Source organism: Callithrix jacchus, chromosome 2 (assembly GCF_049354715.1).
Source record: "Callithrix jacchus isolate 240 chromosome 2, calJac240_pri, whole genome shotgun sequence".
Lineage (NCBI taxonomy): Eukaryota > Metazoa > Chordata > Mammalia > Primates > Cebidae > Callithrix > Callithrix jacchus.
The window spans coordinates 144525533-144540165 of NC_133503.1; the positions used below are offsets into that span (position 1 = coordinate 144525533).

Below are 14633 nucleotides of genomic sequence, written 5' to 3' on the forward strand. Positions count from 1 at the left end.
TAGAAAAGTGGCAACCGTGACCTACAAAAGAGTCTGGGAACCATGTAATTTATGCATAACACACATGCACATGCCATGCACTCATAATATTTGTTATAAATCATTTTTAATATAAGACTCCTTTCCTGAGAAGAATACACTTTATGAGAGAGGATCTAAATCACCAGAGACTCAAGAAAGCTAAACTGAACAGAAGTGATGTTGTTGCTTATCAGGTTACAAAGTCCAAAGGTCTAAATTGCAATAAAAAAGCATTTCATAAGGCCCCTATATATACTATCTGATTCTGCATAGTGCCTTAAACATGAAAGGCATTTTTGTTAGATGTTAAATAAAACAAATACCAAAAAAATTCTGGAGGAGCATAGGGTACAGCTCTGACTTTCTGTTTAGGAGACTGCAATTGAAAGCAGAAAGGAGCCCCTCGAAGACATGCTACTGGTTCCTTTAACTTGTTTCCCACTTCTTCACCATTTTTTTTCCCAATGGAAAATTAGCTAACATCATTGACCAGTGATTTTTTTCCCCCATGTCCAGTGAAGTGTCCCCATTTTTAAAGTTTCTAAATGAGAATGTTAGCCAGAAAATTGATTGTATAATCAAATCCATCAAAAACAGTAACGGCACTTTTAAAAATAAATCATTGGTATCTGAAACTAATGAGGAATTCAAAATGAGAGAATATTGAACTAAGGGGCTAGGAAGAACCTCGAGAAGTTAAATGGTCTTGCCAAGTTGAAAGCAAATTTGAATCCTGTGGGTTATGAGTTTCGAATGAAACTTCTGGGGTTTGAATTTGTTGGTGACTTTCCTGTTCAATAAAAAAGACTTAAATGGCTTATAAAAAGGTTAAAAAAACTTATTGGGCATCAAACTCCTCTTACAAAACACTATCTTGATGAGTTAAGTGTAAATGAATCAGAAACACATGGGTAATATTTCCTTTAAAAATGCATATGGATTCAAAAATAAAGGAAAGAGAACTTGGCAAAACATTTTTTGTGTGGTGGCTGAACCCAAAACATTTGAAAGAGATGTCGAGACATTCAAGGAATAAAAAACAAAACACACACACACACACACACACACACACACACACACACACACACACTAAACCTGTTCAGTCATATAAAACAAAAAAATTCTGTACAATGTGCATTTATCTCTATGGGTCAATCAACATTCACTGAGTCATTGCCTCTGACACCAAACTATGGAAGGAGCCAGCTTCTGCCTTCAAGCAACTTTGAATTTAAGTATCAACAAATACATCTAAGTAATAGAAACCTATGAAAAGAGATGTAGAATCTTACAAAAACCTATTAAAAGAGAAGTAGATTATAACCCACATCATATGAAAACTATAAATTGAGAAATAGACAAGTGCTTTCAGGGTCTAGGTTAGATAGGATTCATTCGATTCAAATCATCATGCCCTCAGACCTTTTGATTAAAATTATACACAGTTGCAGAGTCTTACGTGTTTGAATGTTTTCTTAATAAGTGTTTTTATGTCTTTTTAAATGTGTGTTCCAGCCCTCCTTCCTCCACCCTCTAGATTTGTGAGTGTTCAACAAATCTTGCTGACTGGTTTCCTGGAGGATGAGAGTGTTGAACAGAGTTTTGAAACGGGCGACGTTGTTTGGCAGAGAGAACTGTGGCTATGATTCTGGGTTGGGGTAATGGCACATGTGATGGTTCAGAGTCTCCAGAGGGTGAGTCATGTGTAGGGGGTGATACACTGGCTTGCTTGCAGCAATGTGGCTGAGCCAGGGTGTAGTGGGAGGTGGAGGCAGTTAGGTGTGGGGAGGCCTAATACACTGCATGTGAAGTCAACTTGAGGACAGAGGGTTGTGATAAGGAAAAACACACAATTTTTATCCCCCGCCCCTTTTTTTTTGCCAGTATAGGATAAAGTTCTAAGCAAAAGACATGTACATGTCATTATTTTATTTCTTATCAGTGTCTTAAAAAGCTGAAAAATATCCAAAGATAAAAATAAAATTAACTATGTACGAGTTGCTAGGATCTTGTAGATCATAACTTTGAAGAGGAAGTTAGTAGGATTATGAAATAGATAACTGAGTTCTAAAATGTCTGTGGGAAAATGTAAGAAATTATTGATTTATTGTTTTCTAAGGTTGTTTTCCAGTTGTTTAATGTGAGTCTCATCTTTTCCACAATATTAGAAAGTTATTTAGAGCTGGGATAATTTCTTGTGCATTTTTCACTAGTTAGCACAATGTTAAACCATACCAAGTGCTTAATAAATGCTTGTTTCTTTAGTGCTTGGTGCATTTATTTATTTTACTTTATATTGAACTGAAATAAAGTCAAAAGTTGCCAAGGTCCTATAATGGTGATGGTAAAGTCTGAAAACAAAAGAATGATATAGTGTAAATGTCATAGTAGTGTCTCTGCTCTGAGCCTATTTGTTCATGGTTAATATAAAGAAATCAAAGCCCTTACCATCCTTCATCATCTTCGACTTCTGTTTCAGGAGTGTCATTTTCAGGCATTTCAGCAATTGCTTGAGTGAGTTTAGATTTAAACTGGTTCAGCAGTGCAAGAGTCTGAAATAACAATTAGACTGCTAAGTTTTCTGATAAAGATAAATATAATTTTCAAAGAGATGCTTACGTTTGGTAGAAAAGGAAGTATCCTATTTAGATGTAAAACACTTAGATAAATGTTTGCTTTTGAATGAAAAGAATAAAATTACCTTTACGCTGCAATAGTGACGTTAACAAACTCTGACATTGTTCTGTTTGGATTTGCACTGACATTTCCTCTCAGAGACAAGTAACTATTTTCTGATTTGGGAAACAAAAATTTGCTTATGTAGAAGACAGAAGACTCAACTTTTAAAAATACATGTTTTGCCTGGTGCATTGGTTCATGTCTCAGCACGTTGGGAGGCCAAGGTGGGAGGATCTTTTGAGCCTAAGAGTGCAAGACCTCGAGACCAGCAGGGGTAACGCAGTGAGACTCCATCACCAAAAAAAAAAAAGCGAGATGTGGTGATGTGCATCTGTTGTCTTAGGTACTATGAAGACTGATGCAGGAGGATCCCTTGAGCCTAGCTAGGAGTTTCAGACTGTAGTGACCTATGATTGTGCCACTGCACTCCAGTGTGGGTAACAGAGTGAGATTCTGTCTCTAAATAAATAAAATAAAATAAAATAAAAAATTTATGCTTATTTATAGTTAAGATTTTGGTGTCTATAAGAGAGAAAGGTAATTCACAGAAAGGTAATTCACTGTTATGTGAAGTCAAAAACAAAAAAATAAATAGTATTATTTGATAGTATTATAAAAATATCAATATTGGGAAGGTAGAACGAACATATTAAATGATGGAAAATGAGTAAATTAGAACATCTTTAGAAAGCTGTTGATACGTATTGGAAATTTTAAGATAATCATTCCCTCTGATTGAGTAATTCCAATCCTGGGACTATAGAAAAATAATGTGAAACACAGAAAATGGCTTATGTACAAGATGTACACTGCAGCATTATTCACACAAATGGAAAATGAAAACATGCTAAATGTCTATCAGTAAGAAACTAGATAAATTTAGTAAAAAGCATGCAATAAAACACATTAAAAAATTTAGAAAAAGCAATAAATATGCTATTTTTTTAGTTTTTATTTTTTTGAGATGGAGTCTCGCTGTGAGGCCCAGGATGTAGTGCAATGGCACAATCTCGGTTGACTGCAACCTCCGCCTGCCAGGTTCTAGTGATTCTCCTGCCTCAGACTACCAAGTAGAACTACAGGCATGTGCCACCAAACCCAGCTAATTTTTTTGTATTTTTAGTAAAGACGGGTTTCACCATATTGTATAGGCTGGTCTCCAACTCCTGACCTCAAGTGATCTGCCCACCTTGGCCTCCCAAAGTCCTGGGATTACAGGTGTGAGCCACTGTGCCTGGCCTAACTATTCTATTGTTATTTAAAATTATAAATATGCTATTGTTATTAAAATTATATACATGAAACATTGTATTCTATTGCTAAGTGAAAGATGAATACAAATATTGTGTTGAGTATATATTTTTTAAAAGTGTGTGTGTAAGGGGAACATTACTGTGAATTCTTGTTTGGCTCCTATGCTCTCCATGGGCAAGAAGAAGCAAGTGGCTACAATTTTGTAATCACACTATCTCCTAGATCTTAACAGTCGACTCCAGAATTTGAGCAGACAACAGAAGCTAGAAAATGGTTTTTCTTTTGACAGATTTATGGAGTACATCACTGTGAAATGGGATAAAATACTACCTGTCTGAGAAATCAAGGGCCTAATCAAGATTTTGGTATGTTGAATTCAATATTGAAATCCTCACATTTCACAAGGAAAAAGATGTGTGACAGTTCAACATATGAATAACTGGTAAAGAGTCACAAAACATCCCTAAGCTCCAGAATTTATCTAGACATTATCAATAAGATCACAGTTTATGAAAAAGTTAAGTAGCTCTGGGCAGTCTAGAACCCAAGCTTAATAAAGACAAATGGTGCCAAATTAACTGCAAGAAAAAGTTAGTTGGTTATTGCTTAACAAATGATAGTAAAAAGCATCTCCTACTTTTCTGCAAAATTTAATGCACACATAGACAACAGCTAAAAATACACACATTAGCATAGCTACTGAATGAGGTGAGTTTTGGGGAAAATTCATAAGTTCCTACAGAATATCATCATAGGCATTCTAAGGGTTGCCTAGAATGTTAGCATTTAGATATTTTAACTATTTTTAGAGTAGATATTGTAGAATTAAACTCGTCAAGCAATGTTAACAGATAAAGCATCTCTTGTTTTTAAGCCTTATTCATTAAAAATACTCCATTGTTTAGAAATTCTTATTGTATTTGCTTATTAACAAGAAAATGAGTTACTGTAAAAACATTGGAAAATAGAAGTAAAATAACTATTCTCCCACCCCTCAGAATAACCACTGTTAACATTTTGGTAAATATACTTCAAGGCTGTGTGTGTGTGTGTGTGTTTATATATCTGTATCTATATCTACATCAACTATTACATAAATATGTATCTCCATATCTGTCTATTTAATCTATATGATATGGTCTGGCTGTGTCTCCACCCAAATCTCAACTTGAATTGTAACTCCCAGAATTCCCATGTGTTGTGGGAGGGAGCCAGTGGGAGGTAATTGAATTATGGGGGTTGGTCTTTCCCATGCTATTCTCGTGATAGTGAATAAGTCTCACAAGATCTGATGGGTTCATCAGGGGTTTCTGCTTTTGCTTCTTCATCATTCTCTCTTGCCACTGCCACGTAAGAAATGCCTTTCACCCTCCACTATGATTGTGAGACCTCCTCAGCCATGTGGAACTGTAAGTCAAAAGTCTTTTTCTTCCTACTTTTGGGTATGTCTTATCAGCAGTTTGAAAATGGACTAATATAACACAACTTAAAGGTAAACCCTATCAATATTTTTTTTAAGAGATAGAGTCTCATTCTGTCACCCACCCAGGCTGGAGTGCAATGGTGCAACCATGGCTCACTACAGTGTCAACCTACTAGGCTCAAGTGATCCTCCTGCCTCAGAATTCCGAGTATTTCGGATGTCTTCCACCATGCCCAGCTATTTTTTTTTTTTTTTTTTGCTGTGGAGATGGGGTCTCCCTATGTTGCCTAGGCTGGTGTCCTGGGATTACAAGGGTGAGCCACCATGCCTGGCCCCTATTAATTTTTAGTGATGGACGTTAGCACACGTGGAATTGTCTTTTTTAAAAGCATAAAGAAAAATGAAAACAAAAAAAGACATCTTAATGGAATGAAATTTTAAAACTTCCTAGAAAATTATACTAGACCTGGATCTTTCTCTTTGAGTTAAAAGTGGCAAGGCAGTTTGTTTTCAGAGCCAGTTAATAAGGCAGTTTTGGCATTTGCTCAAAGAGGGGAGACTGTGGCAAACAAAAAACATCCTCTTGGCCAGTTTTAGCTTCTTCTATATTTAAGATTGGACTGACTTCCTCCTGCTGTATTATAAAGGAAGAGAAGATTCTGGACAGAAAAAAAAAATCACAAAGATAATGGGACACATTTATTATAGTGTGAAGAAGACAGGATCTGCAAGGAGGCATTTTGATTGGCATCTGCAGGGGAACTATTGAGTTATGGCTTTTGCTGAAGGAATGAATAGCCAACTACTTCCAGGAAGGCTCTTCAGTGCAGTGAGAGCCTTCCCAGAATGTAGAAGCTATGCTGAAGGGGCCCAATCTTGGCACACTCTGTTTATGCATATCTAACACAAGAGTCTCCCAACTGGGCCCTGTGCCTCTGTTTGTCCTATATCCAGTCCAATCTCCATACTGCAGCCCAGTTAGAGAAATCTTCCTGAAAGTGAAATCATATAACTTTCTTCTGTTTATGGTTCCCATGGTCTTTAAGATAAATTCTAAACTCCTTGACATGGTTCAAAAATACATCGTACGAACTTATTTTTGCTTACCTTTTCAGCTTCATCTTTCTCCTCTTAGTTTACGTTACAGTCATATTTAATATTTTTTAGTTATCTGCAAAGAGGTCAAAGACTTCTCATGCACATACTGTTCCTTTTGTCTAGCCATACGCTGTCTCTACCTGGCTGTCTCCTACACAACCTTCGAAGTTCAGCTGACAAATCATTTCCTTAGGAAGGCCTTCCCAAATTCTTAGGCCATGTTAGGTCCCCCTGCTACACACCTCCATAGTTTCCTGTACCTACCCTTTCAAAGTGCTCACCCTCTTTAACTGGTATTGCTTGTTTAACTATCTCTTTTCCCTGATATATCAGAGAGCAGATCAGAGAGAGAGCAGATCAGATCAGATCAGAGTGTTCATGTGTTGACCTTCAAATACAGTGATTAGTACATGGCAGGTTCTTAATAATTATTTGCTACAAGAGGGTTGGGGGGAAAGGAATGAATGAATCAGTCATCCTTAGTATCTCTGGTAGTATAGTCACTATGATTGCTATTTAGAAGACTTTGTGATTTTATGAAAACAAATCAATAATGTACTTTATTAACTTGTAATTTTTGAAAATTACATATAAGTTAATTCTCTATAATCACAATTTCCTAGACCTGACTTTTTGTTGACCTTTCCCTATGATTATTTTCATGGTAAGCACTGCTGCATGACCCTTCCTTACAAGTAATTAGGTGTCATTTATAACACAAGTATTGATTATATTAATTTATCCAAACAGGTTCGGGCTTTTACATTTACTTTTATTTTGCCTATTTTATTTATACAACTAAAATGGCAAGTCCATATATATAAGGCAGTTTGTTTATATCCATATATATGGCTGTACCAAAAATAAATGATAAGTGTCTGCCCTCTAACTTTTCAACATGAAGGTCTGCTTAAGAGATTTGTTTTATCAAGTGTCATGTATTGCATGGTGCATAGTGCTGACTCCCAAATTGTTGAGCTAGCTTCCTATCTCTTTTCATTCTTGATTTCTGACAACTTCTTGATATTACTACCTGATGATTCAGGAATTACTTGTAATAAACAGTTTTATTACAATAGAAGTCAGCTAGTAGACCAAATGCTTTATTTCCAGACAGTGGACAATTTCAAGCTAAGCTGGCTAGTCAGCATGTGAGACGCTGGGCTGGAATAGACTCTCTCATCATTTATAATCACCACTTCTTTGTTTCATAATATTCACTAGCTAGAGGTTTCACCTGGGTTTCTGAAGATATGTGACTTCATGAGGTTTCTGTGCTTACTATGGAATTACCAGGTTGAAATGTGGGAGTTCCAGGCTTTTTCACCACCAATGTCTGGAAAGAACTCCAGAGTTTGAATCTTTATGTGTGTGGCCAATGTCTACCCTATATAAATATATTCTTTTTCATTTTTAAGAGGTAGAGCTTCTCCTTATATATAATCAAATTAGGCTCCATTTAGAAACATGTAAAAACAATAAAAAGACAATAAATTATGTATGGATTTGGGGTTTTGAAGTTACCTGATCTTCCCTGGAAGTTCCCTTCTTTGACTGTTGCTTCCTCAAAGCTTCATACTTTTGCTTTTCTCTTCTGTATTCTGCAATAGCACCATCTGGAGTGGCTTCTTCTTCTAAAGAATAGTAGAATAATTTTTAGAATAAGTGGCAAAATAGCTCTGTGGATTCATAGCAATGTTTATGCTCCTATCACTGAAAAGGAGGTTGGCACTTGGGCTTTGTTTTTCACCATTTAATTTCAAAAGAAAACCTGTAAGCTCCCCCAGCTCTGTACCTATTTCCTAAATTAGAATGTGACTGATGTTAATTTATGAGCCAATTTTATAAATATCTTTACTATACATTGCACAATTATAGCTGTTCTTCTCACATGTACTTATTTAAGTTGATCATAAAATCATCTATCTTGCTTTTAAAATAATTAAGGTTTTCCTAAAATTCAGCAATACCATTTTATATTGCTTCCTTGCCTTAGAAGATACAATATTTCAAATATTAGTTGATATTCCAATTATCTACCACTTTTGTTCCCCAGTTATAACAATAACAACCTTCAATTTAATGGTATCATAGAAAATAAATATATCTAACAAATAAGTCAAAACAGTTAGCAACAGCAGACAAAAATAATCTTTACTGAATTAGAAATTAGAAAATAAATCTATGGGTTTGATCCTACAATAATTCCATGTGAAGGTTAGTTAACATCTGGGTTCATAAAACAGTTTTGCCTCAAAAATAAAGAAGCCAACAAACTCAAGTACTAGCTTTTATAACATCTTACATGTTATAAATGTCAATGAAAATTTGTGACACACACACACACACACACACACACACACACACAATCTCTTCTTCTCTTTGGCTGGCAGACAAATGATAAGCCGGAAGTAATCAAAAATGCCAGTAATCTTTCTACCAAAGCTTTAGTCTATTATTTGTCTCTTTGTTACCTAGCTTGAGGAACATCATGAATATGCAATATATTAACAATCAGCCATTTTGTTCCAGAGATTTTCTGGTTAAAAAATAAGTTCGAACTAAGAAACAAGTTATCTTTTTGTGGTTACCTAATATGATTTTGGTGGAACTTGGAAGGACAGTCCTGCTTTCAAAACTTGTATCTGTAAACATTAAAAACTGAGCACATTGGCCAGGTGCAGTGGCTTACACTTGTAATCCCAGTACTTTGGGAGACCAAGGAGGGTGGATCACCTGAGGTAAGTAGTTAAAGACCAGCCTGGCCAACATGGTGAAACCCCCATCCCTGCTGAAAATACAAAAATTAGCTAGGCGTGATGGCAGTTACCTGTAGTCCCAGCTACTCGGAAGGCTGAGGCAGGAGAATCACTTGAACGTGGGAGAAAGAGGTTGTAGTGATAGTGCCATTGCACTCTAGCCTGGATGACAAAGTAAGACTCTGTCTCAGAAAAACAAAACAAGCAAACAAAAGAAAAACCCACACAAAAAAACCTGAGCACATTAAGGAAAAATGAACCATTCAATATAGAAATAATATCTGAGTCACACATGCCTAGCAAACACAAGTAAAAAGAGTATGCCATCATAATTGGTATACATGAAATGATTTTTACAGTAGATTTAAAAATTACTTTAATATTTTCGACTGAATTATATCTTTGATATATTTCTTCTTCTTATCCTACAGTGGTTAGATTTGCGTTGTGCTGGGATAAAGAGGAAGCACTTTAAGATGACTTAGGATCCCTACATGAGGTAGTTAATGATTTCTTTTCCACTTATGTCTCTCACAACTCCTTTGCTGCATCCACCTGGATGTGCTTTCACTTGGCTGATAACTAGTATTCTTAAACCCTGCTCTCTTGACCCACCATCAGCCTTTGTACATGCTTTTCTTCCTTCAGGGATACTACAAACACTTCATCTTTCTATTCTTGATAATTCTCCTTGCTTAATTCCTGCTCCTCCTTTAGGTCTCAGTTTGGTTGGCACTTTAGGGAGCCTTTTCTGATTCCATTCTTGAAGTCTGGTTTAGATGCTTCTCCTTTGAGTTTCCAAAGCACCCTTTAGCACTTATATCACTTTATGGTGATTTCCTGTTTAATCTTGACATTAAATTCCTTGAGGACAAGTCGTATGCCCTTAGCACTTAGGACAGTGCCTGGCAAAAATGGAGTAATAATGTAATTGGAGAAGGGGAAAAAAAGAAGGTAGTAGGCCAATTTGCCTTCTTCCCCTACCCAGTCTCACAGTTATATTCAGCATTTGCCATGCACCTGGAATCTCCTGTTCCATTGCCTTTAGGGAATCAATAATTCTTTTCTGCTATTTCCTAGAGCAGAAGTTTGTAAAATTCTAAGGAAAATGCTGATGAGTATCTGTAGAACTATTTAATGTTTTTATGGTTAAAAAATGCAAAAGAGAAAGGACAAGTTCTTTGCGTACATTTTCAGCTACAAAAAACTGAAAGCCTTTATGATAAAAATTTTACAATAAATGGAAAGGGTAGGATGAATTCTGCTATCTCATGTCATAGGTAAGTTAAGCTTACAGCGTTCAAAACAGATTCAGTAGTGATTATTTTAATGTTTCACACACCTCTTCTTGAACATAGTCCCTTTTAGCAAAAAGCAACCACTTGATTTCACTTACTAGAAATGTGCAGGAAGTAGAAAGATTTTTTTAAAGTGCTATAAAGATGCCTTAAAAATCAATTTTAACAAGTCAAGGATAGGTAAGTTTAAGTATATAATAAAGCATGGAAATTCTGTAGCTATGTTGTTTATAATACTAAAAGGCCTTCTAATAACTTAGAAATAGTAGTCACCTTATTTAGAAAATGAAATGCATGAAACAGCTGTATTGATGTAGGCTTAACATGTAGTAAAATTCACTAATTTTGTATATAAAATGTGATGAGTTTTGGTATTGTATAGAGCATGTAACTTCCAGTCTGATCAAGATATAGAAAAGTTCCACAGCCCTACAAACAAATGTCTCTTACATTCGGTTTCCTTCTTCTGGCAATGAGGCACCAGTGATCTGCTTTCTGTCACCACAGTTTTGCCATTACTAGAAACTCATACAAATGGAATCATACAATATGTAGTCCTTTATGTCTGGCTTATTTTGGTTAGTAACTATTATTGAGATTCATCCATGTTTCTTTGCATAACTGGGTAGTGTTCCATAGCATGGATATACTCTAATTTATTTATTTTGAGTTGCTTATAGTTTTTGGCTACTACAAATGATGCCTCTTTAAAAATTTACGGAACGATCCAAGATGGCCGATCACTAACAACCCGGGATTGCAGCTCTCAGGGAAGGTGCGGAGAACTAGAGGACGCCACACTTTCAGACAAATTCTGGTCGCTCACGGAGCAGAAGATCCCCCAGTGGAGGAAACACACGGGTGGCCAGCGCAACTCTCGTGGCCGGCACAGCGGTTCCGCCGGCACCTCGGCGCGGCAGCTCTCGGAGCAAAGTAAACAGGTTGGGAGGACCCACTCGAGCCCCTAGCACGACACCAGAGCCCGGCGCAGCGGCTGTGATGGCACCTCGGTGCGGCAGCGCTCGGCCCAGAGTAAACGGGACCGGTTTCCCTTCTGACCGAGGTTTGGAGCCCCGGGAAGGCAGAGTCGCCTACTACGGACACAAGAAGGAAGCCAGACAGGAGAATCCTGGGCAGAAAAGCACCATCAGTTTTAACGCTGCTGCTCTGGCCCTGGGAACTAACAACCTGGACGTCCACTCAAGAGACCTAATCTGAAAGTTGGTAATTTAAAAGACTACAGGAGGATAAATTTACAATGACGGGAAGAAACCAGCGTAAAAAAGCTGAGAATACTCAAAGTCAGAACGCCTCTCCCTCTAAAGATGATCACAGTTCCACATCAACAATGGAACAAGGCTTGATGGAGAATGAGTGCATCCTGATGACAGAATCACTCTTCAAGGAATGGGTAATAACAAACTTTGGTGAGTTAAAAGAACACGTTGTAGCCCAACGTAAAGAAACTAGGAACTTTGAAAAAAGGTTTGATGAAATCCTATTGAGAATAGACAACTTAGAGCGGAGTATGAGTGAATTAATGGAACTGAAGAATACAATACAGGAACTCCGAGAAGTATGCACAGGTTTAAACACTCGAATTGTTCAAGCAGAAGAAGGGATATCAGAGGTCAAAGTCTAACTTAATGAAGTAAAACGTGAAGAAAAGATTAGAGAAAAAAGGATAAAAAGGAATGAGCAAAGTCTCCAAGAAATGTGGGACTATGTGAAAAGACCAAATTTACGTTTGATAGGTGTACCTGAATGTGACGGAGAGAATGAATACAAGCTGGAAAATACCCTTCAGGATATTATTCAGGAAAATTTTCCTAAACTAGCAAAGCAGGTCAACATTCAACCCCAGGTAATACAGAGAACACCACAAAGATATTCCTCAAGAAGAGCAACCCCAAGGCACATAATCGTTAGATTCACCAGGGTTGAAACGAAGGAGAAAATACTAAGGGCAGCCAGAGAGAAAGGTCAGGTTACCCACAAAGGCAAGCTTATCAGACTTATAGCAGATCTCTCAGCAGAAACTCTACAAGCCAGAAGAGAGTGGGGGCCAATATTCAACATCCTCAAAGAACAGAACCTTCAGCCCAGAATTTCATATCCAGCCAAACTAAGCTTCACAACTGAAGGAAAAATAAAATCTTTTATGAACAAGCAAGAACTCAGAGCTTTTATTACCACCAGGCCTGCTTTACAAGAGCTTCTGAAAGAAGCAATACACACAGAAAGAAACAACCAGTATTAGCCTTTCTAAAAATACACCAAAAAGTAAAGAGCACCAACATAAAGAAGAATTTACACCAACGAATGGATAAAACAGCCAGTCAACATCAAATGGCAGCAACCCTAAATTTAAATTGACTAAATCCCCCAATCAAAAGACACAGACACAGCCAAAACCCAATGGCATGTTACATCCAGACCTGTTTCACATGCAAGGATACACAAAGACTCAAAACAAAGGGATGGAGAAAGATTTATCAACCAAATGGAGAGCAAAAATAAATAATAAATCAATAAAAAGCAGGAGTTGCAATTCTCGTATCAGATAAAATAGATTTTAACGCAACAAAGATACAGTGGTAAAAGGATCAATGCAACAACAAGAGCTAACGATCCTAACACCCAGATTCGAGACTTAGATTCAATGAGACAGAAAATTAATAAGGATATCAAGGACTCGAACTCAGATCCAGAACAAGTAAACTTAATAAATATTTATAGAGCTCTCCACTTCAAATACACAAAATATACATTCTTGTCAATACCACATCACACCTACCCATAAGTTTAAATGAAACATTGATTGGCCATTATTAATACCCAATTTTTTTCAAAATAAAGTAATATTTCCATTTACTCTCCCTCTTTCTCTTCCTCTTTCTTCCTCTCCTTTACTTATTTTTTTTTCTTTCCTTCTCTCAAAAAAAAAGAAATCAACTTGTAAACCTCTAGATCCAAGTCGGCAATTTCTCTCTCATTGCTTGATTTCCTTCCTTCCCTTCCCTCCCTCCCTCCGTCCCTGCTTCCTCCCTTCCTTCCTTCCTTCCTTCCTTCATCCCTTCCTTCCTCCCTACCGTCCTTCTTCCCTCCCTTCCTGGCTTCCTCCCCCCCACCCCCCCAAAAAAATTTACATACACAAGTTTGTTTGTGGACATATATTTTCATTTCTCTGGGGTAAATACCTAGCAGTGGGATTGCTGAGTCAAGTGATAAGTGTATGTTTAATTTTATATAATACTGCCATACTGTTTAACAAATGACTGCACCATTTGGCTGCCTCATCCCTATCACAACATAGGAGAGTTTGAGTTGCTTCACGTCCACAAATATATCTGGTATTGTCATTTAACTGAATATTTTAGAGAGTGTGAAATAGTATCTTGTGGTTTCTAGTGCCATTTTTCTGATGACAAGTGATATTAAATTTTTTATGTGCTTTTTGGCCATTTATGTGTCTTCTCTTGTGAACTGTTTATTCAAATCTTTTGTCTATTAATAAATTTTTTTGTCTTATTAATGAGTTGTAAGAGTTTTCTTATATATTCTGGATATAGGTCCTTTGTCAAATATATATTTTGCAGATGGTTTCTCTCAGTGTGATTTCCCTTTTCATTTTTTCAAATGTATCTTTCAAAGAGCAAAAGTTAAAATTAGATGAACAGCATTTTATCGATATTTAAATTTCATACATCACATTTTTTATGTTTTATCTAAAAAAATTCTTATTTGCTTCATGGTCTCAAAAGTTTTTTTCTAATGCCTTCTCTTAGTAGTATAAAATTTTAGCTTTTCTCTTAAGGTATATAATTTATTTCAAGTTGATTCTTATATATGGTGTAAGGTAAGGGTTGAGAATTATTTTTTCTGTATAGACATCAATTGTTCCAACATTGTATGTTAAAAAGGCTTTCTTTCCTCCAGTGAACTACCTTAGTACCTTTCTTGAAAATCAATTGACCATATATGTATGCCTATTTCTAGACATTCTCTTCTGTTCCATTAATCTATGTGTCTCCGTGTGCCGGTAATATACTGTCTTTATCACTGCAGGTTTATAGTCAGTCTTGAATCAGTTAGTGTAAG

General features: G+C 36.5%; 1 protein-coding gene across 2 annotated transcripts in view; it reads right to left on the reverse strand.

Moving 5' to 3' along the window:
* Positions 1–14633, reverse strand: part of CWC27 (CWC27 spliceosome associated cyclophilin) — a 290308-nt gene that overhangs the window by 50592 nt on the left and 225083 nt on the right. For both annotated transcript variants that reach the window (XM_002744915.7, XM_008992001.5), the window contains exons 12-13: positions 8000–8109; positions 2470–2573 (exon numbers count right to left, since the gene is read on the reverse strand). In XM_002744915.7, coding sequence (XP_002744961.1) covers positions 2470–2573; positions 8000–8109 — 214 coding nt within the window. The remainder of the gene's footprint in view (positions 1–2469; positions 2574–7999; positions 8110–14633) is intronic.